The sequence below is a fragment of the Ranitomeya variabilis genome, chromosome 6, assembly GCF_051348905.1.
Source record: "Ranitomeya variabilis isolate aRanVar5 chromosome 6, aRanVar5.hap1, whole genome shotgun sequence".
Lineage (NCBI taxonomy): Eukaryota > Metazoa > Chordata > Amphibia > Anura > Dendrobatidae > Ranitomeya > Ranitomeya variabilis.
The window spans coordinates 508,785,905-508,809,924 of NC_135237.1; the positions used below are offsets into that span (position 1 = coordinate 508,785,905).

The following is a 24,020-nucleotide window of genomic DNA, read 5'->3' on the forward strand; positions in this document are numbered from 1 at the left end:
GTGAGAGGTGACCTCCATGGATTGGGCTTCTTTTTCCAGCACATGAATTACTTGAGTACATTCAGGCCTGGGGAAATTGGAGGCCAGTCCATCACTGTGAACTCATCATCTTGTTCCTCCAACTATATATGAAGAGTATTTGTGATTCGGAACGTTATCCCGCTGAATGAGGTCACTGTCATTAGTCGGCCACATCTTTGCATCTGCAGTGTCAGGGAAGGGGCAGCTTCTCTAATGAATTGAACATAGCAGCCAGCCACTCCATCAAGTCACCAACACACCGGGAAGAGGAAGAAAACATCATCACCACCACAAACCACCCACAAATTTGAATCAGTTATTTATTTCAGCTCAGACAAGCCAACTGTTATCTACCAAGTTACCGTATATCAAATCATTATTATACTGATGTATTTTACCTTCTGTGAATTAGGCACCATTACATATGATTAAGTAGTAAGGCTCGCACCACACTCTAAGCCTTTCACAAAACTATTACTGGACTTAATGCATAAAAACTGTTATATATCTATATATATTTAAAAAAATAAAAAAAAGATAAAAAGGGGTCATTGAAGCTCCCAGGAACCAATCAGACCACTTTCCCTCTAAACGTGATCTGATCGATTAGCTAAAGAAATCAATTTTTTTTATGAATTACGTCAATAGGCAGCCTTACAATAATACATTATTGACAGTAAATTTGTCCTTGAAGTTAATGGTAAAAAAAAAAAAGTTTTTTTTTTTTTCTAAATAAAGAAAAATTACACATTTAAAAAGCAAAAAGAAACACACAATGGAAGAAATGCAGAAAGTGACAATGTGTATATACATTACAATAAACACTGCAGTATATATTATGTATGTACAAAAAAACAAGACCTGTTACCAGTAAGTAAAAAAATAAAGTTTCAGAAATAGTTTAGTATAGTCAGCGGAAATATTAGGAATTACCAGCTGCTCCAACTTTACATAATGGGGCAGATTAACTGATCAAAATCCGCCACATTTTTTTTGGGGTAAATTGAGATTAGTGATGAGCGTACGTGCTCATATATGATGTTATCCGAGCATGCTCGGGTGCTAACAGAGTGTCTTTCATGCACTCGAAAAACACGTACGAGTCCCCGCAGTTACATGTCTCACAGCTGTTAGACAATCCCTGCATGTGTTGCGGCTGTCGAACAGAGGAGAGACATGCAGCTGCGGGGACTCAAACATATTATTCGAGCACGCTGAAGGCACTCGATTAGTACCCGAGCATGTTCGGATAACACCTTATCCAATCACGTGCGCTCATCACTAATGGAAAGCAAAATTTTGCTGCAAAAACATTGGTATAAATTAAGTTAACCAAAAGGTGGCATAAAGTGGAATCTACCATACACCTTGAGCCACTGTTACATTTGACACATCTATGCCTAAATTATCATGATACTACTTATCACCTATGCACAGGTCAGATGATCACTTTTTTGAGGGTCTGACTGCATGGATCCACCTCAATCGGAGCTGATACATTAAGAAGGACTTTGCATGTGCCAGTATTAATAAAGAGGCGTGGTGGGGTAAGATGTGCCTAATTCTTTAAGAGGCGCACGCCGCCTAATGAATTCAGAGCATCTTCTCACTGGCGTGCACCTCCAGAGATGCTACTCTAGTCAGGGACTGGAGTAATGTTTCTGGTGTAAGTCAAGCCACTAAAATGACGTAACTTTAGACGAGTTCAGAGAGCAGGTGCTGCTATGTCACGACCACTTTGGAGGAGCTGCCTGGGTCTAGCGTGAAAATCCCAAAAGTCAAAACATTTTTGAGCAAAAAGTTTGTGACTAAGTTATTTTACACCAAAAACCTTGTTGAATTGGCCCCTTAGTGGGAATTCTCTATGGGCTCTGATTTAGAAACAGAGTAGAAGGAACTTGGAGTGGGAAGTATAAAGTCTATTTAAAATTGGCTCATAAGTAATGTAAGTTATCAACAGGATAAATGATAATGGGTGATCAAAATCTACTAAATAATTCCCCCAAATCTTCTGTGTGAATGGAGCAGTAGTGAGCATGTCCGACCACTGCACCAATTACGTCTGTAGTTGTGGTGGTCGCACATGCTCACTACTGTTTAATTCAAATTGAGGAATATGGGCCTCACATTCTCGAGATTTATGGGGGTCTCAGCAGCTGGACCCCTACAATCATACATTTATCACCTAGCCTGTGGATAGAGGATATGCTGTTTGGAGACAACCCTGTTAAGCCTCAGGTCAAAGTGTTGGAAAATAAAGTAGTCGGGAATGGAAGTTTCGTTACCAACTCAACAGCCATGGCGGTAAGCCTGTATGGATACAATTGGTAAATATTCCAATAAGTGGCGATCATGTAATATTGTGTGACAAAACCAACATTTAATAGGAAATTAATACATGAAAACGAATAAAGTAACACTTCAGGTTATTAGACCAAACACGGTAAGAGGGAACGAAATGTTAATGAAATCCAAAGAGAACCGTGATCATCTTCTACAAGGCCGTCCGTCCGAAGCCAAAGGAATAAGAAATCCTCCATATGAATAGGAAACGGTTGTGAGACTGAACCCGAGTCTTGTTCCATCTAATTCATGGTATAATAGAGCATGTCCTATGTCCTTCGATATGGAGACACCTTTCCATAGACCTTCGGATAATGTCCCATCATGTAATGAGAAGTGGGGTGACGTAAAGTGGTTCAGTCCACAAGCACAGCACCCACAGTCAGCGCTGCACCGGAACGGAGCGAGAAGCTGGACTCGCGAGCAACCTCGGCTCCTCGTCTAGTGAACTAGTTCGGGCTGATTCTCCACAAATGGCAGCACCCCGCTGACATAATACGCAATACCCAGGGAAAGTAGGGCGATGACAATGAGAAGGAGGAGGACTCTCCAAAATCCAAGATCCTCCACAAATTCCTGCCAGGTGGTGCGGAAACTGGACAGGACGCCTTCTCCCTGTTGAAGGTTTGGATTCAAAAGGGAATGACTTTCCATAGCGCTGCAAGAAACAAAAAAGACACGTCAGCACACGGCCATTCGTACATCTGCAACCCATTAGAAAGACTAGAACTGGATATTGGATTATAACGTCACTCGGCATGCCAATTGTGACAGATATGAACAAGCTAAAGGGAAAGATACTGAACCTAAACACCATTTCATATCCTGCAGCTATGGTGAGGAATGCAAGAGGTTTATCCAAGAGGTAAGAACATTCTTTTTAAAACACATCCAATTGTGGAAATTATTATTATTCCAAGCTTTATTAATCAAAATGTACTTTGTTCGTGGGAAAAGCCCTTTAATGCTGCCCAAACCACAGTACAATTGCAACAGTGAATGTTTAACTTACACAGTTTGAAAAGCCGGTCGGGTACTATGTGTCGGATGACTAATCCTGGTGTAAGGCAGGAGCCCGGCGATCTCTCCTAGACTGACAGGTCCCCCCTATACACACAGAGATCGATCAGTCTTGGAGCGCAGAGCTAAGTCGCTGGGATCCTGCCTTGGATTTGTCATTTGTTGTGCACATTATATCAAGCAACTTTGCAATTTATTTGCTATTAAAAATACTCTCGGTTTTCAACCGCCAAGTGATTTTTATAGCTTGTTGCCTAGGTTGTCGGCCACCTCTGCAGTTTAGCAACAGTGGTGAACATATGCAGTGCTTATAAGCGCTTTGCAATAGGGCTTGTAAGTGCTGCTCTGAAGATAGCCAGATGGCTTGATTGCACTGTTAGCTAATAAAACCCGGTTGAAACTCAACTCCTGTGATGCTGCAAAATTAAAGCTGCCTCTTACAGCAGCATCCCGAGCGCACAGTTCTGTTCAGCGGCAAGACTATGCTGCTGGTCTGAGCTGTCATTCAAGCAGGAGCGCACTGTTATTCAAGCAGGAGCGCACTGTTATTCAAGCAAGCAGGAAGTAAGGAGACAGTGAAGCGGTGTACTCCTGCTGGAGACAAAGAGGTAAAAAATATATCCACATACAAGTCATAACATGTGCATATTGTAATGCTTTGTTGGTGGAATGTAACATTTTCTGCTGGATCCTCCCACAGATTACAATTGATCATTGGTATCCGATCCCAGCAGCAGGACCCCTCATATTCAGCTCATCATCCAATGACCCATTTCATAAAAAGAAACGTATTTAGTCTATGGCACAGTACACAAGTGATTGGGGTTTTTTTTGTTGGGGGGGGGCAAATGTCTGCAATAAACAAGAGATCTGAGACATGTCTGTTTTCATCAGTCAGGGGTCAAACGCGTCCATTCAAAATCAATGGGTCCAGATTTTACTGTTTAATGGAAAGAAGTCTGGAAATTATTTTTTTTTTGCATAAAGAATGACACAGTGATGGTAAAAGTGGGCACATGGACCAAAAAATGAATGAAAATGAAATCCAACTTTTTGCTGAAACCTCAACCTCAGTTTAAGACCTCTTCCCCAACCCCCATGAAAGATAAAAAAAACACACCAAAAAAACAGATGTCTGAATGACTGGCCTAAACAGGACACATTCTCCTCTCTGGGTGTGCTTTGTACATGTTTGTACAGACAAGGAGAAAACTGACAAGGGTAAAGAAACAGCAACCACTATCCGCACACACAGACTAAAGGAATGGTACAGAAGAGAGAGAGAAAAGAAAAGAAAACCAAAAGGAAGATAAGGAGAACGATAACAAAAGACAAAACTCCGAACAGCAAACTCCGGAGATGATTTCTAGACGACTTCTCTTTCCGCGGCTCACACCTCCAAACCAATTCCTAGGTATAGCAAGCTATCACTGGCAACTACCCCAGCTAAGAGGTGAGTACTTATCAGAGGGGAGTGGAGAGAGTAAGGGTACTGTCACACAGTGGCACTTTTGTCGCTACGACGGTACGATCCGTGACGTTCCAGCGATATCCATACGATATCGCTGTGTCTGACACGCAGCAGCGATCAGGGACCCTGCTGAGAATCGTACGTTGTAGCAGATCGTTTGGAACTTTCTTTCGTCGCTGGATCTCCTGCTGTCATCGCTGGATCGTTGTGTGTGACAGCGATCCAGCGAAGCGTTCGCTTGTAACCAGGGTAAACATCGGGTTACTAAGCGCAGGGCCGCGTCTGCTTCCCGCTGTGACTGACTGCCGGAGCAGAGCACAGCGGTGACGTCACCGCTGTGATCTGCTTTCACTTTACGGCAGCACTCAGTCAGAGCGGGAAGCAGACGGCAAGGGACCTGAAGGACACCGGAATGTGAGTATGTACGTTTTTTTTTTTTTTTACTTTTACGCTGGTACCCACGGTAAACATCGGGTTACTAAGCGCGGCCCTGCGCTTAGTAACCCGATGTTTACCCTGGTTACCCGGGACCTCGGCATCGTTGGTCGCTGGAGAGCGGTCTGTGTGACAGCTCTCCAGCGACCACACAACTACTTTCCAACGATCACGGCCAGGTCATATCGCTGGTCGTGATCGTTGTTAAGTTGCACTGTGTGACAGTTCCCTAAGAACAGCTGAGATATCTCAGGATGAAAGGCTTTAGGAGACGAGTTTAATCCATGAAACCAAAGAACATAGGCAATCTGCATAGCTAACTGGAAAGCAAAGCACATCTAACCACAGCGTTTGTGTACATGCATGCCTGCACTGATCTTCTGACCCCTGAAATAGAGGAAACCACTCTCTGCCGCGGTACTCCCGTGACAGCCGCCGTACTGCACAACATTGGTGGATCGGTTGATAACTTACGATTTAGCCAATGCTGTCATTTATTTAGTGCAGTAATAAATGGACACTGCAAGTCTCAGAGAGGAGAGTCAATGTGCATTGTTATTTTTTCGTTCCAGCAAAGTATTCCTGTAAATTATGCCCCGACACTTCTTGCCAAGAATTGTTTCAGTAATGTGCCGCTATGCAGTCCGTCATCAGAAAGCTCAAAGCAAGATGGCAACAGATGCTAAATTTGAAAGTAGAAAGCAATGTTCCCACCACGAAGATGGTCTGCTACCATGACATAGGAATGCTCAGCCGAGTGCTACTGGGTTCTCTAGGAAAGCCGCTACCAGGGCACGCGCGCAGCCCCTTCCCTCCCGGGCACGCGCGCAGCCCCTTCCCTCCCGGGCACGCGCGCAGCCCCTTCCCTCCCGGGCACGCGCGCAGCCCCTTCCCTCCCGGGCACGCGCGCAGCCCCTTCCCTCCCGGGCACGCGCGCAGCCCCTTCCCTCCCGGGCACGCGCGCAGCCCCTTCCCTCCCGGGCACGCGCGCAGCCCCTTCCCTCCCGGGCACGCGCGCAGCCCCTTCCCCACTGTGTAAACACAGCCCCTTCCCTCCCGGACACGCATAGCCATTTATTAAATGTGAATTTAACCTTAAGTATATCAACAATGGGGTAAAGGAGATCATCTCGAGCTATAGTGGAGGCCGATTGGCTCAGACAACCAAGAGACCAGTCGAACTGTCCAGCAGTGCAAAAAAAAAAGTAAAATCCAATGGCGCTACCAACATGCAGTTTAATGCTGGACTGTAGAGCCAGTATAAAACAGGTCTTGAAGTGGTTTCAACCTTTTTCAGATAAATTCAAGTACATATGGTGCCCTATTCATTACAGCATTTGCGCTTGTTTTTTCTTGAGTCTTTAGTGTTTTGCAGCTTTTTTATTTTCACCTTTGTTTTGTCTACTTTATTTACGTTCGCGTTTCTTGTAATGGTTGCCATTGTGGACAGACGTAATAGTTTCCAGATGTTTTCGCCAATTCATCAGTAGCGGCTTTTTGAAAAGTCCCCTAAATATATTGCTAAAGTGCTCTAGTCCCCTCGGCAGCGATTTTATGTATGCCAGCTAACGTTGCTAATTGGTTGCAATTTTTGAAACAAACTCTGCTTTAAAACAGTTGCAATAAAAAAAGTTAAAAGAGAAAAAAAAAAAAAAAAAGAGCATTTTTTGAGTTTGCGAAAAATTAATGAACCGTGTACGGATAACCAGAAGATAAGAAAGAAAAGTGAATACCCCTTCTGTCCATGAAATTTTTTACTGCCTTTTATAAACACGTTTTAAGATTCCACCAAAAGCGTTTCATTTTATTGGGGCTCTCAAGTTCTTATGTGGTTAAAATTGCATAATGCTATAAAAACAAGCAACTTTGCAATTTCCCTCCTATTATAAACTCTCTCCTTTCTCAAGAATGTGGGATTTATTTTTGAACTTTACAGTGTACAACTTGTTGCAAATGTGACCGGTCACCGCTGCAGTCTCAGAATGGCCGATTGCCTAGCTAAGCATGCTACGTCAGGAGCACACCGCTCCCAGTGCTCTGCTTTGCCAGAGACGGGGTGCTCCTGAAGTAAAAAGAAAAAAAAAAAGTTGAGAGAACCACTTTTAGGCGGGGTCACACTTGTGTGTGCAATGTGCGAGTCTCCAGAGTCACTCCGGGACCGGAGTGTGCGGCCGCATGTATTTCTATGCAGCTGAACGCTCCGGTCCGTACCGCTGGTGGCAATGCCGGGTATTGATGCGTGAGTTTCTCGCATTGCACACACAAGTGTGACCCCGGCCTTACAACTGGTCTTGGCCAGTATGACATGAATACCATTTGTAGGAAAAGAGATAACTAGTAGAGTTTGGCGAATATGTTCAGAATAGGTCATCGAATCTGAATTTGCCGTATTGTTACCCTATTTATGCCGAATTTATGTTTGATTATTGACTCTGAACATATTCGGTCATTTCTACTCCCACTGACCCCAATGACGTTCGGCGAATATTGCAAAAAACAATATTTGCCTCCGATCGTACCGTATATACTCGAGTATAAGCCGAGATTTTCAGCCCAAATTTTTGGGCTGAAAGTGCCACTCTCGGCTTATACTCGAGTCACGGTCGGCGGTGGGGTCGGCGGGTGAGGGCGCTGAGGCATACTCACCTAGTCCCGGCGCTCCTGGCGCTCCCCCTGCCTGTCACACTGTCTTCGGGTGCCGCAGCTCTTCCCCTGTACAGCGGTCACGTGGGACCGCTCATTAGAGAAATGATTATGGACTCCACTCCCATAGGGGTGGAGACGCCTATTCATTTCTCTAATCAGTGGTGCCGGTGACCGCTGACAGAGGAAGAGCTGCGGCACCCGAAGACAGTGTGACAGGCAGGGGGAGCGCCAGGAGCGCCGGGACTAGGTGAGTATTTTATATTCACCTGTCCACGTTCCACACGCCGGGCGCCGCTCCATCTTCCCGTCCTCTTGTTCTGACTGTTCAGGTCAGAGGGCGCGATGACGCATATAGTGTGCGCGCCGCCCTCTGCCTGATCAGTCAGTGCAGAGAGACGCCGGGACGGGACGCTGAGGAGCTGCAAGCAAGAAAGGTGAGTATGTGTTTTGTTTTTTTTTTTTTATTGCAGCAGCAGCGTTATATATGGCACAGATTTATGTGGAGTATCTATGGGGCAACGGTGCAGAGCACTATATATGGCACAGATTTATATGGCACATCTATGGGGCAACGGTGCAGAGCATTATATATGGCACATCTATGGGGCAACGGTGCAGAGCACTATATATGGCACAGATTTATATGGCACATCTATGGGGCAACGGTGCAGAGCACTATATATGGCACAGATTTATATGGCACATCTATGGGGCAACGGTGCAGAGCATTATATATGGCACATCTATGGGGCAACGGTGCAGAGCACTATATATAAGGCACAGATTTATATGTAACCTCCTTTGGGGCAATAATGAACGGTATGGAGCATCTATTTTTATTTTTGAAATTCACCAGTAGCTGCTGTATTTTCCACCCTAGGCTTATACTCGAGTCAATAAGTTTTCCCATTTTTTTGTGGCAAAATTAGGGGGGTCGGCTTATACTCGGGTCGGCTTATACTCGAGTATATACGGTAATTGGAACCAAATTTTTAAAAATTCTAATAGATTGTTAAAAGGTACGGGGCTGGTTTTGGGGGTTATCTGAATCAGGCTGGCTTTAGGGGTTAGTAGAGCAGTCTAACTTCTCCTTCAAAAAGCCCAAAATGACAGATCTTAGTTTGCCAAAAACGATAGAATGGAAATAGAAACTTTTTTTTACTGAAGTGATAGCGGATACATATATGTGCAGTATATTTGAGCTCATACAGTTTTTCCTTGAAAACTGATAATTAGAGAGCGACTCTCCAGTGACATCAGTGCACGTTAATGAGCAGACGCCAGAGAGAGTAGGAAACCCCAGCTGGAAAGTGTGAGCACCAGAGCCACCTGGTGGCCACAACAGGCATGGCATAAAACATACTGGGCTCTTCTACTGTCAATGCAGCAGTCAGAACGGGTTCACTATTGCGACTATTGGGGGCAATTTTGTTCTGAAATACAGGTATTATTGGGTTAATCTTGCAAAACTATTTTATTTAAAAAAAAATAGTGAACCTTTTGGCTTTTACAGCCTCTGTGTATCTGGGTACATAGCTGGCTGCAGAATGAATTAACCTGTAACCTTTATCTCTCTTCTCCTGTCCCATCATCCCACCTGATTTATTAGAACATTAAAGTTAGTTGTGGTCATAAATCACCCTAGAAGACCATTCATAACAACAGAGATAGAGTCACTAACACTTATATTTGACCTTCCAAGCCAATTTATGATCACATCCAAATCCAGCTTTTACATGGTCATAAATCAACTTGGATGACGGGCCCGGAGAAGAGAGATAAGAGTTATAGATTCTATTGTCAGAATGAGCTCACTGACAGATTCCCTGCTAGCTCACTCTGCAGCCAGTTATATACTGTGATACAGAGAGTAGGTGGTAGTCCAACATTTGTAACTAAATCACATTGCAAATACTAATCTAGACAAAAATAGAAGTTCACTTTAATTTAAATTTAAAGAAAAAACTAAAACTAAGTTAGAAGCATGCGCTTCTGATGTATGCCCCTGCATAGGCATTCATCAGGAATGGGCTCCTATGTTAAAAATAAATAGATTCAGTGCAGTATATTGTTGGAAGGATGCCTCTGTATAGAGAAGTGTATAAGTTTATGCCAGTTTAAAAAAAGAAAGTGAATACAACATATATGAGTTGTAGAGCAACGACCAAGTAGGTGTGACCTGGTGTGGAAGTGTAAAATAAGAAAAGTGAGTGGGTTACACCCTACTTGCTAGATGTAGGGAAAATGCATAAAAACGGGTGCACGTCTGTTCATGTATTCGGATTCTTAAAAATGGTTAAATAGTAGTGTTCTCATTGGCACGGGGCATCTACCTCCCTACCTACTTGTTTAACCCCTTCCCGACCCATGACGCCTATGCGGCGTCATGGAATGATCGCATCCCTGCAGATCGGGTGAAAGGGTTAATTCCTATTTTACCCGATCTGCAGGGAGAGGGGGAGTTGTACTTCAGCCTAGGGGGGGTGGCTTTGCCCCCACGTGGCTACGATCGCTCTGATTGGCTGTTGAAAGTGCAACAGCCAATCAGAGCAATTTGCAATATTTCACCTATGAAAATGGTGAAATATTGCAATCCAGCCATGGCCGATGCTGCAATAGCATCTGCCATGGCTGGAAATCATGTACTGGCCCCCCCCACCACCCCCGATCTCCTCCCCAGTCGTCCGTTATGTGGCCCGGTCCTCTCCGTCCTCCTGTTCGCTCCCCCGTCCTCCTGCCCGCTCCCCCGTGCTCCTGTCCGCTCCCCCCGTCCTCCGATCCCCCCCCCTGTGCTCCGATCCACCCCCCCCTCATACTTACCGATCCTCCCGAAGTCGGTCCGTCTTCTCCCTGGGCGCCGCCATCTTCCAAGATGGCGGGCGCATGCTCAGTACGCCCGCCGAATCTGCAGGCTGGCAGATTCGTTACAGGTACATTTTGATCGCTGTGGTAGGTTCTACCACAGCGATCAAAATAAAAAAATAATAAATAAACCCCCCCTTTATCACCCCCATAGGTAGGGACAATAATAAAATAAAAAAAATATTTTTTTTTCTTTTTCCACTAGGGTTAGGGTTAGAACTAGGAGTAGGGTTAGGGGTAGGGTTAGGGTTACAGGTAGGGTTAGGGTTAGGGGTAGGGTTATGGCATGTGCACACAGAGCGGATCAGCCGCGGATCCGCAGCGGATCGGCCACGGATCCGCAGCGAATCGGCCGCGGATCCGCAGCGGATTGGCCGCGGATCTGCAGCGGATTGGCCGCGGATCCGCAGCGGATCGGCCGCGGATCCGCAGCGGATCGGCCGCGGATCTGCAGCGGATTGGCAGCGGATCGGCCGCGGATCCGCAGCGGATTGGCCGCGGATCTGCAGCGGATTGGCAGCGGATTGGCCGCGGATCCGCAGCGGATCTGCAGCGGATTGGCCGCGGATCCACAGCGGATTGGCCGCGGATCCACAGCGGATTGGCAGCGGATTGGCCGCGGATCCGCAGCGGATTGGCCGCTGCGAATTCGAAGCAGTTTTCCATCAGGTTTACAGTACCATGTACACCTAAGGAAAACCAAATCTGCTGTGCCCATGGTGCGGAAAATTCCGTGCAGAAACGCTGCATTGTATTTTCCGCAGCATGTCAATTCTTTGTGCGGATTCCGCAACGTTTTGCACCTGTTCCTCAATAGGAATCCGCAGGTGAAATCCGCACAAAAAAACACTGGAAATCTGCTGTAAATCCGCAGGCAAAACGCAGTGCCTTTTACCTGCAGATTTTTCAAAAATCGTGCGGAAAAATCTCACACGAATCCGCAACGTGGGCACATACCCTTAGGGTTAGGGTTGGAATTAGGGCTAGGGTTGGAAATAGGGTTAAGAATAGGCTTGTGGTTAGGGTTACGGATAGGGTTAGGGGTGTGTTGGGGTTACAGTTGTGGTTAGGGTTGGGATTAGGGTTACGGTTGGGATTAGGGTTAGGATTAGGGTTGGAATTAGGGTTACGGTTGTGTTGCGGTTAGGGTTGTGGTTAGGGGTGTGTTGGGGTTAGGGTTGTGATTAGGGTTATGGCTACAGTTGGGATTAGGATTAGGGGTGTGTTGGGGTTAGTGTTGAAGTTAGAATTGAGGGGTTTCCACTGTTTAGGCACATCAGGGGTCTCCAAACGCAACATGGCGCCACCATTGATTCCAGCCAATCTTGCGTTCAAAAAGTCAAATGGTGCTCCCGCCCTTCCAAGCCCCGACGTGCGCCCAAACAGTGGTTTACCCCCACATTTGGGGTACCAGCGTACTCAGGACAAACTGGGCAACAACTGTTGGGGTCCAATTTCTCCTGTTACCCTTGCAAAAATAAAAAATTACTTGCTAAAAAATAATTTTTGAGGAAAGAACAATTATTTTTTATTTTCACGGCTCTGCGTTATAAACTTCTGTGAAGCACTTGGGGGTTGAAAGTGCTCACCACACATCTAGATAAGTTCCTTCGGGGGTCTAGTTTCCAAAATGGGGTCACTTGTGGGGGGTTTCTACTGTTTAGGCATATCAGGGGCTCTGCAAACGTAACATGATGCCCGCAGACCATTCCATCAAAGTCTGCATTCCAAAACGTCACTACTTCCCTTCCGAGCCCCGGCATGTACCCAAACAGTGGTTTACCCCCACATATGGGGTATCAGCGTACTCAGGAGAAACTGGACAACAACTTTTGGGGTCCAATTTCTCCTGTTACTCTTGCAAAAATAAAAAATTCTGGGCTAAAAAAAATATTTTTGAGGAAAGGAAACACATTTTTTATTTTCACGGCTCTGCGTTATAAACTTCTGTGAAGCACCTGGGGGTTATAAGTGCTCACTATGCATCTAGATAAGTTCCTTGGGGGGTCTAGTTTCCAAAATGGGGTCACTTGTAGGGGAGCTCCAATGTTTAGGCACACAGGGGCTCTCCAAACGCGACATGGTGTCCGCTAACGATTGGAGCTAATTTTCCATTCAAAAAGTCAAATGGCACGCCTCCCCTTCCGAGCCTTGCCGTGCACCCAAACAGTGGTTTACCCCCACATATGAGGTATCGGCATACTCAGGAGAAATTGCCCAACAAATTTTAGGATCCATTTTATCCTGTTGCCCATGTGAAAATGAAAGAATTGAGGCTAAAAGAAATTTTGTGTGAAAAAAAAGTACTTTTTCATTTTTGCGGATCAATTTGTGAAGCACCTGGGGGTTTAAAGTGCTCACTATGCCTCTAGATGAGTTCCTTGGGGGGTCTAGTTTCCAAAATGGGGTTACTTGTGGAGGAGCTCCAATGTTTAGGCACACAGGGGCTTTCCAAACGCGACATGGTGTCCGCTAACGATGGAGATAATTTTTCATTCAAAAAGTCAAATGGCGCTCCTTCCCTTCCGAGCCTTACCATGTGCCCAAACAGTGGTTTACCCCCACATGTGAGGTATTGGTGTACTCAGGAGAAATTGCCCAACCAAAATTTAGGATCCATTTTATCCTGTTGCCCATGTGAAAATGAAAAAATTGAGGCTAAAATAATTTTTTTGTGAAAAAAAAGTACTTTTTCATTTTTACGGATCAATTTGTGAAGCACCTGGGGGTTTAAAGTGCTCACTATGCTTCTAGATAAGTTCCTTGGGGGGTCTAGTTTCCAAAATGGGGTCACTTGTGGGGGCGCTCCAATGTTTAGGCACACGGGGGCTCTCCAAACGCGACATGGTGTCCGCTAAAGATTGGAGCCAATTTTTCATTGAAAAAGTCAAATGGCGCTCCTTCCCTTCCGAGCCCTGCCGTGCGCCCAAACAGTGGTTTACCCCCACATATGAGGTATCAGCGTACTCAGGACAAATTGGACAACAACGTCCGTGGTCCAGTTTCTCCTTTTACCCTTGGGAAAATAAAAATTTTTTCGCTAAAATATCATTTTTGTGACTAAAAAGTTAAATGTTCATTTTTTACTTCCATGTTGCTTCTGCTGCTGTGAAACACCTGAAGGGTTAATAAACTTATTGAATGTGGTTTTGAGCACCTTGAGGGGTGCAGTTTTTAGAATGGTGTCACTTTTGGGTATTTTCAGCCATATAGAACCCTCAAACTGACTTCAAATGTGAGGTGGTCCCTAAAAAAAAATGGTTTTGTAAATTTTGTTGTAAAAATGGGAAATCACTGGTCAAATTTTAACCCTTATAACTTCCTAGCAAAAAAAAAATTTGTTTCCAAAATTGTGCTGATGTAAAGTAGACATGTGGGAAATGTTATTTATTAACTATTTTGTGTCACATAACTCTCTGGTTTAACAGAATAAAAATTCAAAATGTGAAAATTGCGAAATTTTCAAAATTTTTGCCAAATTTCCGTTTTTTTCACAAATAAACTCAGAAATTATCGACCTAAATTTACCACTAACATGAAGCCCAATATGTCACGAAAAAACAATCTCAGAATCGCTAGGATCCGTTGAAGCGTTCCTGAGTTATTACCTCATAAAGGGACACTGGTCAGAATTGCAAAAAACGGCAAGGTCATGAAGGGGTTAACATCCATCTGCGCCCTCCACTGGCTCCTGTAAAACTCATAGCCGTCAGTCAAGGAAGAGGAGGGTGGAGATAGAAAAAAAAAAAATTAGGTTTACTGAACTATGTGGCCAAACCAAGGTTGCAATGAGTGCATGTGCTTGGTTTGAACAGTCATCTGGTGCCGACAGACTCCCTTTAAGGGCTCATACTTATCGGCGAGGAAAATGGATGAGTGCAATCCAATAAAAAAAATAAAAAAAAAGATCGTATTGCACTCTGACCAATGTTAATCTATGATTCCTTGCTTGTTTGGTGATTTTCTCTGCTGAAATTGGATTAAGAAAAAAAAAATTGCAGCAATGCAAGTCAACGTGCGATTTTTACACACCCATGTCCTCGAAAAATGAAAACCCAACATTTCATCTGCCGTGTACAGTAATAATAAAAAAAAAAAATCACAGTATTACTGCTGCAAGTCTTTTGGGGTATGTCTCTACCAGTTTTCCAAATCTAGAGGCGGACATTTTTGCCCACCCGCTCTAGCTCAGTGAGATTGCAGTAAGGCGCATGTGAACAACAATATTCCTTTCTTGCCACAGATTCTCAATGGGATTTCGGTCTGGGCTGTTACTGGGTCATTCACACACGAATATGCTTTGATCTAAACCAGACCTGGACAAAGTACGGCCCGAGGGCCACATTCGGTCATCTGGCCGTCCCTGCTGGACCGTGCCCTCCCACGCCCGCCCGCTCAATGTCTCCATCTGCGCTGACTTCATTGGTGGAGGAGGGGCCTCCGGACACTTCCTCCACCAATCAGAGTGTGAAAACAGCTGACGGGATGACGTCATTTCATTGCATCAGCGCACCAGAAACACCGAGACAGGAGCAGAAGTAGAGCACCGAGGAACGGACTAAGGGGAGCATATGGTGCTCTTTTTTCATGTGTATGGGATGTTTGGCTGGACATGCGGTGGCTGAGGGGCCCCTCTTGCTGGACATGCGGTGGCTGAGGGGCCCCTCTTGCTGGACATGCGGTGGCTGAGGGGCCCCTCTTGCTGGACATGCGGTGGCTGAGGGGCCCCTCTTGCTGGACATGCGGTGGCTGAGGGGCCCCTCTTGCTGGACATGCGGTGGCTGAGGGGCCCCTCTTGCTGGACATGCGGTGGCTGAGGGGCCCCTCTTGCTGGACATGCGGTGGCTGAGGGGCCCCCTTGCTGGACATGCGGTGGCTGAGGGGCCCCCTTGCTGGACATGCGGTGGCTGAGGGGCCCCTCTTGCTGGACATGCGGTGGCTGAGGGGCCCCCTTGCTGGACATGCGGTGGCTGAGGGGCCCCCTTGCTGGACATGCGGTGGCTGAGGGGCCCCCTTGCTGGACATGCGGTGGCTGAGGGGCCCTCTTGCTGGACATGCGGTGGCTGAGGGGCCCCCTTGCTGGACATGCGGTGGACATGAGTGATGTGCAGTGCTAGTTTTCTGCCACACAGCGTTTTGCATTTAGTACAAAAAGTGCTACTTTGGTCTCATCTGACCAGAGCACCTTCTTCCACATGCTGTGTCCCCTACATGGCTTTCTGTAAACTGCAAATAGGACTTCTTATGACTTGTTTTCAAAAAATGGCTTTCTTCTTGCCACTCTTCCATAAAAGCCAGATTTATGGAACAAACGACTAAAGCCATGTTCACACATTCAGTTTTTTACATAGTTATTTGTAAACTAAAACTAGGAGTGGGTGAAAAATGCATTAGTGGTGACATGTTTCTATTATATGTTTGTTTTTGATTGTTCCACTCCTCATTTTGGCTACAAATACTGATGTAAAGAACTGAGATTAGGAAGACGGCCATATCTTGGTAGGTTTGTATTTGTGCCATACTATACTCCTTCCATTTTTGAATGATGGATTGAACAGTTCCCAATGAGAAGTTCAGAGCTAGGGCTATTTTTTTTTTAAATAACCTAACCCTACTTTACTCTTCTCCATAACTTTATCCCTGACCTGTCTGGTGTGTTCCTTGGTTTACATGATTTCGTGTGATCTCTAATGTGATCAAAAAAACCATCTGAGGCCTTCACAGAACAGCTACAGATATACTGAGAAGAAATTAAAACACAGGTGGACTCAATGTGCAAATTACATCACATGATCAAATAAAAAAAAAAAAAAAAAGGTGCCACCTGGTTGGAAAGAGGTTAAAAATACAAGAATTTTCCTCTAATTAAAAATCCTCTCTGTTCTCAACAACGGAGGAATTTTTAATTCTATAATTTACTGCCATTTTTTTTAGATTCCCAGGGACTGCTGCAGTCTGTCAGAGGTGGCCTTTCTCCTTTCCTATAGAGCTTGTAAGCGCTGCTCTGAATCTGGCGGTATCGCTGGTTCTCAACAGTGTCAATGTCCCGCCGCTCCTCCGTGGCAGCAGGGAGCACACAGCCTGGACTTTCAATCATCTTCATCCAAACAGGGAGACATGTGATTTTCGTTGCAGATTAAACGCTGCACTTTGTGTTTTGTAATTTGAATCTTTGTTAATAGCTGACAAAATAACAATGTCCTAATTTCATCACTCTGTTGGCCCTAATTTTTTTACGGTACCTTTAAATTACAAGACAGATAGCTTTACTTGGTATTCACAGTGAAAACGACCTTTGCTTCTCATACAGCCGCAGTTACACATTAGCTTGCAAGTGCCTATGTGCTGCCCACTCAGCTTCTAATGTGGTGTTTTATTTCCTGTACTTTTCCGTTCCATCCTAGAGTCTGAAAGTTTTCTTCCCTGTACTCCTAAATAGAATCCAAAGTGACTAATTGCCTCCAAAAGTCACATAATTAGTAAATTGAGTCCACCGGTGTGTAATTTATTCTCAGTATAACTACAGATGTCTGCGAAAGCCTCAGAGGTTTGTTGGAGAACATTAGGGATCAAAAAGCATAATAAAAACCTAAGGAACACACCAGACAGGTCAGGGATAAAGTTGTTGAGAAAAAGTAAAGCAGGGTTAAGTTATAAAGAAATAGTTCAAGCTCCGAGCATCTCACAGAGCACTGTTCAATCAACCATTCAAAAATGCAAGGAATATGGCACAACTGCAAACCCATGAAGACATGGCCGTCTACCTAGACATCCTCAGCAAGGAAAACACTAATTAGAGAAGCAAGCAAGAGACTCATGGTCACTATGGAGGAGCTGTAGAGATCCACACCTCAGGTGGGAGAATCTGTCCACAGGCAACTGTAAGGCCACATTCAGACGGTCAGTATTTGTAAGCCAAAATCAGGAGTGGAAAAAAAAAAAAATCTAAAAAGGAAAAATATAATAGAAATATGTGCATCACTTCTGCATTTTTCACCCTATACTGGTTTTGGCTTACAAATACTGATGCAAAAAAAAAAACCTCACTACATAATGAACGCGTGAACATAACCTTAGTCGTATACACCATAAATCTTGCCTTCATGGAAAAGAGTAGCAAGAAGAAATCCATTTTTGAAAGCAAGCCATAAGACGTTTTTTGCAGTTTGCAAGAAGTCATGTAGGGGACAGATCTAGCATGTGGGAAAAGGTGGTTTGGTCAGATAAGACCAAAGTAGCACTTTTTGGGCTGCATGCAAAACGCTATCTGTAGCAGAAAAGTAACACTGCTTATCTCCCTGAAAACACCATACCCACAGTTAAACATGGTGGCATCATGTTGTGGGGATGCTTTTCTTCAGCAGGGACAGGGAAGCTGGTCAAAGTAAATAGAAAATGGATGTAGCCAAATGCATAATCCTGAAGGAAAACCTATTAGAGGCTGTAAAAAACTTGGGACTGGTAGTAGGTTCCGATTCCAGCAGCACAACGGCCCAAAACATACTGCCAGAGCTACAATGGATGGTTTAGATCAAAGCATATTCATGTGTGTGAATGGCCCAGTCACAGTCACGACCAAAATCCCATTGAGAATATGTGGCAAGACATGAAAATTGCTGTTCACAGATGCCTCCATCCAATCTCACTGAGCGAGTTTGCAAAAAAAAAAAAGGATGTGCAAAAATTTCAAAGGCAGCAGTAATTCAGTAATTGCAGCAAAAGGTGGTCCTACAAAGTACTGACTCGCAGGGTTGAATACAAATGCATGTCACAATTTTCAGATTTATATTTTTTTTTAAAGTTAGAGAACCATGTATCATTTCCATTACACTTCACAAATACTTGCTACTTTGTGTTGTGTTGGCGTATCACATAAAATTCCAATAAAATACTTTTAAGTTTCTGGGTGTAAAGTGAAAAAATGCGGAAAAAGTTCACAGAGTATGAATACTTTTTCAAGGCACTGTAAGTCTATAGGCAGCTATACGGGCAGGCTTCATGTATATAACACTATGCATGTAATCCAGTCAATTAGCCTGTGGCCTATTAAACAGCCATATCAAGTTTTTTTGAGAACATTATAACACAAACGGCATCATGTAAACCAAGGAACCCACCAGACATGTCAGGGATAAAGTTGTGGAGAAGAATAAACCAGGGTTAGGCTATAAAAAAAAATAGCCCAAGCTCTGAACATCTCATGGAGCATTGTTCTGCACTTTTTCGTGAAGTCATCATAAGTGGTTTAAGCAGGTCAAGCACATTAAATGTACATTGGTGGAACTTGGCAAACTGGCCAAGCATCTAATGTGTATAAGGGGGTCTCTCAAACCACCCTCAATACCAGAAACAGTTTCCTGATTCCATTCTTCTCAGGGAGATGGGATCAGACTGGCAGTGGCTTATTCCTCTCTTCCTAGGATGTGTAATTTGCTGAGCGTGCATGTGTATGGAAGAAGCGGTGACAAGAGTGATAGCCAGCAGCTTGCCCCATTATTAAATGGTAAATTCTGAAGTTGCTGCCAAGCTCGCTTTCCGTTACCATTTGGTGACACCATCTCAGGCCCTTCTGTCGATATGTGGGCAGTGAGGAGTAAATGTGTTAGAAGAAAGACAGGAAATATGAAGGAATATAAATGTCTCCCAACGTACCAATCTTCCTCGGTGGATCCTTCAGACAGAGTGCTGTGTCCCTTCTCCATTAGCAGCTCGGAGCATTGGACATATCTTTCGCTTTCAGCCGTTTGCATGGTTTCCATCTTCGAGTGAGTGCCCCTGTTGAAACCCTTCACTTCTTGTTCTTCCAAAGACTCCAACATGCGGATCACCTCCTTATTCACCCCTCTGCGCTTTGCCAGAACGAGCGGGGTAGCACCTTGGTGATTGCTAAGAAAACATGTGAATTACAGAACGGTAAAAATATCACCCCCGATATCACCGATTGAAACAACCCCTTTAATGCTTTCAAGAGAACAGTCATAATTCCAGTAATGTTCTTAATAGTTTCTAAGATTATTCTTCCACAGGTTCAGGGACGGGAAAATACAAACTGAGCTTTTATGCACCATCCCGGGGTCCAGCGCTGCCCCTGCTTTGGTCTTTGTTGATCAGCTGCAGCGACCTCTACATCACAGCACTGGACCCCAGAGAGTTATAAAAACTTTTTTTTTTGCAACTCAGTCTATGGAAGAATAATAGTTGAAAAGGGAACCTGCACCTTCACAATCCAACTCTAAAAATAATTTTCTTTATCGTTTTTTTTCCCCACTAGTGCTTGTTACTATGTGATATTTTTTTTGTACTTTTTTATGCAACTCCAGAAGAATTTTTTTTTTTTGTAAAAATGGTAAGAATTGTATCCAGACAACCATAAAAGTTATCGCTTTTTATTTCATCACCTGCTCTATGGAGAAGATCTAAACCATGAAATCATCTCTATCACCAGTCTAAATGATGCTTAATAAGAGTCCATGACATAAATGAGGATGGCACTTGTCACATGCAGTTACTTGATAAGTGATCATTGATCATGTCAAGTGATCGGCTCAAAATGCAAGAACAGGGAGACCTCGCAAGCATTCGTTTTTGCAATGGTAATGGCAAACAGATTGATGCTCTGATCTCCCGAAATTGCAAAAGGAGAATTAAAACCCGTTTACGCGAGGAGCCGCTGCTCTAAACTGAACAGGATGTATTCATTTTCCTTAGCACGACTCATTCGATATTATCAACTCACCAAATATCAATTTTGAGGCCGTTGGAGACAAGGAACTGTATTGTGTCCACGTGACCGCAGAGGTGCAGGGCCGTGTTTCCCTGATAATCGGTGGCGAGGAGATCGGCTCCAAACTTGTGCAGCAGCTGGCAGATGTCTACATTCCCTCTGGCTGCAGCCAGGTGAAGCCCCGTACGGCCCCGGCTGTCTCGGATGTTGGGATCAAAGCCACTTTCTAGAAGACGCTTGGAGTAGTTGAAGTCCCCATCGATGCAGGCCTGCAGCAGGGGAACGTTGGTCTGGCATGAATCGTTCACAAAGACGTAGGACATGATTGGATCTGGATGCACTAGAAGAAACAAAAAAAGAAAGAGAAAATCAGGGAATCGGTGAAATCAAATAGTGGAGGGGACGATATGATTCACGTGGATAATGAGAAACTAAAAGTTATGATGAAATCCTCAATAAAAGGGATCTTGCAGCTATGAGAAGTTTGCGGCTCCTACAAGAGATTGTTGGACATCAGTTTTAAAAGGCTGGATAACTTACAAGGGTCAACATCATTATTCAAAAATGTGAGCAAAGACATTCACCAATGTGTTAAGAAAAGGGTTTTAATCACGTAAAAAGGGACTGTCAGCACAGGACGACTGTTCAAACCAAGTGCAGGAGCTAGGTGCACCCTTGGTGTGGCCAAACATTTAAATGCACTTTCTCACCTACTTGTTTTCCCCTCTATCCCCGATTGACAGCTCTGACTTTATAGAGCCAGAGAAGGGAGGAGAACAATGGAAAACAAGTAAGTGGGAAGGTGCACTTAAATGTTTGGCCACACCAAGGGTGCTCCGAGCTCCTGCACTTGGTTTGAATAGTCATGTGCTGACAGGGTCCCTTTACAATAATGTACATTTTAATGGGAGAGCCCGCTCACTGGGATCCCCTCCATTAGCCAAAATGGTGCTGTAAGGAGCAGCCCAGACTCCCGAGGACTGGGTGTAATTATTACAAGTTCGATAATCTATCTGAATGGGTTCAATATATCAGAAATCGATTAAACTTATTGCTAGAGGGCTCGGATTTAGAAATAAGGGTGTCCTGATGGGGAAACCCTATAAAATAGAAGAAATAGCTACCTTTTTATATTAGAAAAAAGGTCACATGCAGGTTACAGATTAAAGTGTTGGTCCATAGATAGTAGGCTATCCCATATGTGTATTATGGAGGATACCTTACTGATCTCTGGGGGTCCTTGCTGAAGCCCCCAGTAATCCTGAGAACAGGGCCCTGGAGAGCTTGGAGCGTAGGTGCACATGATCAACCTCTGCTTCATTCATTAAAGCAGAGTACAGCGCTCCAACGTATGCGGGCTCGTGTACCAGACACGATGGCCGAGAAGCGTCACTTAGGGACCCGACAGTTGCCTTAGTTTATGTGCAACTAGGTCTACACAGGGATAGGAGTAGTGATGAGCGAGCGCGCTGGGATAAGGCGTTATCAGATCATGCTCGGATACTGAGTGACTTCAGCATGCTCAAATAATATGTTTGAGTTCCCGCGGCTCCATGTCTCAGTCTGTCTGACAGCCACAACACATGCAGGGATAGCCTACCAAACAGGTAATGAGCATGGAGGCTACACTGCACAGCACAATGACCACAGATCCCATACAGGCCGAATTCCCTGTGCTCGGACGGCGACATTCACACAACCGCACATCCGGTGCGAGGACTTGGGAATACGCCGCCATCACACGGACGGTCAACAGAGATCACACAAGAGTCCACAAGAAAGAAATGTCTGGAAATATTAGTTACTGCTGATGTATAAAAACGGATGTCGTACAGATAGTCTAATTTTCTTCAAGGAAAAATGGATCATTTGTCAATTTCTTTATACGCTCGTGTGAACTTAGGCCAGTAATGAACATGGATGCCATAGATTATAGAGGGGCATACACGTCCCACCTAAACCGCAGTGTCCTGTGCCTGTCAGACGGGCGACATGTGCAGTAACACAACATACACCGGTGTATACAGGACACAGGATTGTCCCGACATATCTGCACATAGTCCACGGCTCTGCAGCCGGCTACTCCTTTTTTTTCCCCTTACCTTTTGTCCCTTGTCTCACACTGAAGTCTACGGCAGTAAAGCAACTTGCAGTTAAAATCCCAGTCAGTCCCCGCCGAGTCGTCACATGTCCTCATCTCACTCACGTCGCCGCCACATTCACAACGTCGCATGTAACCACCTCACTCACAACACCGCCACACTTACGTCGCATGTAACCACCTCACTCACAGCACCGCATGTGTCCGCCACCACTCACGTCGCATGTCGTCACCGCCTCACGTCGCATGTCGTCACCGCCTCACGTCGTCACCACCACTCACAGCGTCGCATGTCGTCACTGCCTCACGTCGCATGTCGTCACTGCCTCACGTCGCATGTCGTCACTGCCTCACGTCGCATGTCGTCACCACCACTCACAGCGTCGCATGTCGTCACTGCCTCACGTCGCATGTCGTCACTGCCTCACGTCGTCACTGCCTCACGTCGCATGTCGTCACCACCACTCACAGCGTCGCATGTCGTCACTGCCTCACGTCGCATGTCGTCACCGCCTCACGTCGCATGTCGTCACCACCATTCACAGCATCGCATGTCTCCGCCACCACTCACGTCGCATGTCGTCACCGCCTCACGTCGCATGTCGTCACCACCACTCACAGCGTCGCATGTCTCCGCCGCCACACTCACAAAGTCTACATATCTCCGCCACACTCACACACAACGTCGCATGTCACTGCCGCCTCACGCACAACGTCGCATGTCGTCGCTGTCTCACTCACACTCATTACATATAATGACTGGCATCACTGGGCACCAGCAGTCAGTGCACACCTGATGCCAGGCTGAGCGCACAGGATACATTACTGGCATCTGCAGCTCCTCCTGTATTGATGAGCTCCAGCCCTTCCTCTGGACAGACATGCAGGCCCAGACCGGCCATTCTCCAGAAATACCGATCTCACCCGGACCCAGAGCAGCAGCAGGAGAAGCCTCGGCCGCCCCCCTGCTGTATGTACACAGCGGCGGGGAACAAAGGACGGGCACCTACCTGCACAATACACGACCACCGATATACGATGTTATTGGATCTCCGGAAGGAGGAGCGGCCACACTGTGAGCACGAGCGGCGACACCCAGCGGCCGCCAGAGAGCATTACACCCAAACAGCATAGGGCACATAGAAGATGCCGGATCACATCGAGCGTAACCATGAACATGTCACGTGATCGGGCTGATGGCTTCTATTATTTTCTGTTTTAATATAGTGCAGTGTCCTCCAGAGCAGGAGATAGAGGAGCAGTGTACAGAGATGTGCTCCGGGGGCTCAGTACAGAGATGTGCTCCGGGGGGCTCAGTGCGGAGATGTGCGCCGGGGGGCTCAGTACAGAGATGTGCTCCGGGGGGCTCAGTGCGGAGATGTGCTCCGGGGGGCTCA

At 45.4% G+C, this 24,020-nt stretch overlaps 1 protein-coding gene across 3 annotated transcripts; it reads right to left on the reverse strand.

Moving 5' to 3' along the window:
• Positions 1-825: 825 nt before the first annotated feature.
• On the reverse strand, positions 826-23,769 carry ANKRD46 (ankyrin repeat domain 46). Of its 3 annotated transcripts, none has more exons than XM_077270906.1 (4): positions 23,634-23,769; positions 20,535-20,862; positions 19,451-19,684; positions 826-3,022 (listed from the first exon to the last, which is right to left on the reverse strand). In XM_077270906.1, exons 2-4 carry the CDS (start codon positions 20,843-20,845, stop codon positions 2,806-2,808), a joined length of 762 nt encoding a protein of 253 aa, XP_077127021.1. In that variant the 5' UTR covers positions 20,846-20,862; positions 23,634-23,769; the 3' UTR covers positions 826-2,805. The 3 variants fall into 3 exon arrangements, with proteins under 3 accessions (XP_077127021.1, XP_077127020.1, XP_077127019.1); XM_077270905.1 differs by having other exon boundaries at positions 23,450-23,639; XM_077270904.1 differs by having other exon boundaries at positions 2,138-3,022; positions 23,417-23,639.
• Positions 23,770-24,020: the final 251 nt, after the last annotated feature.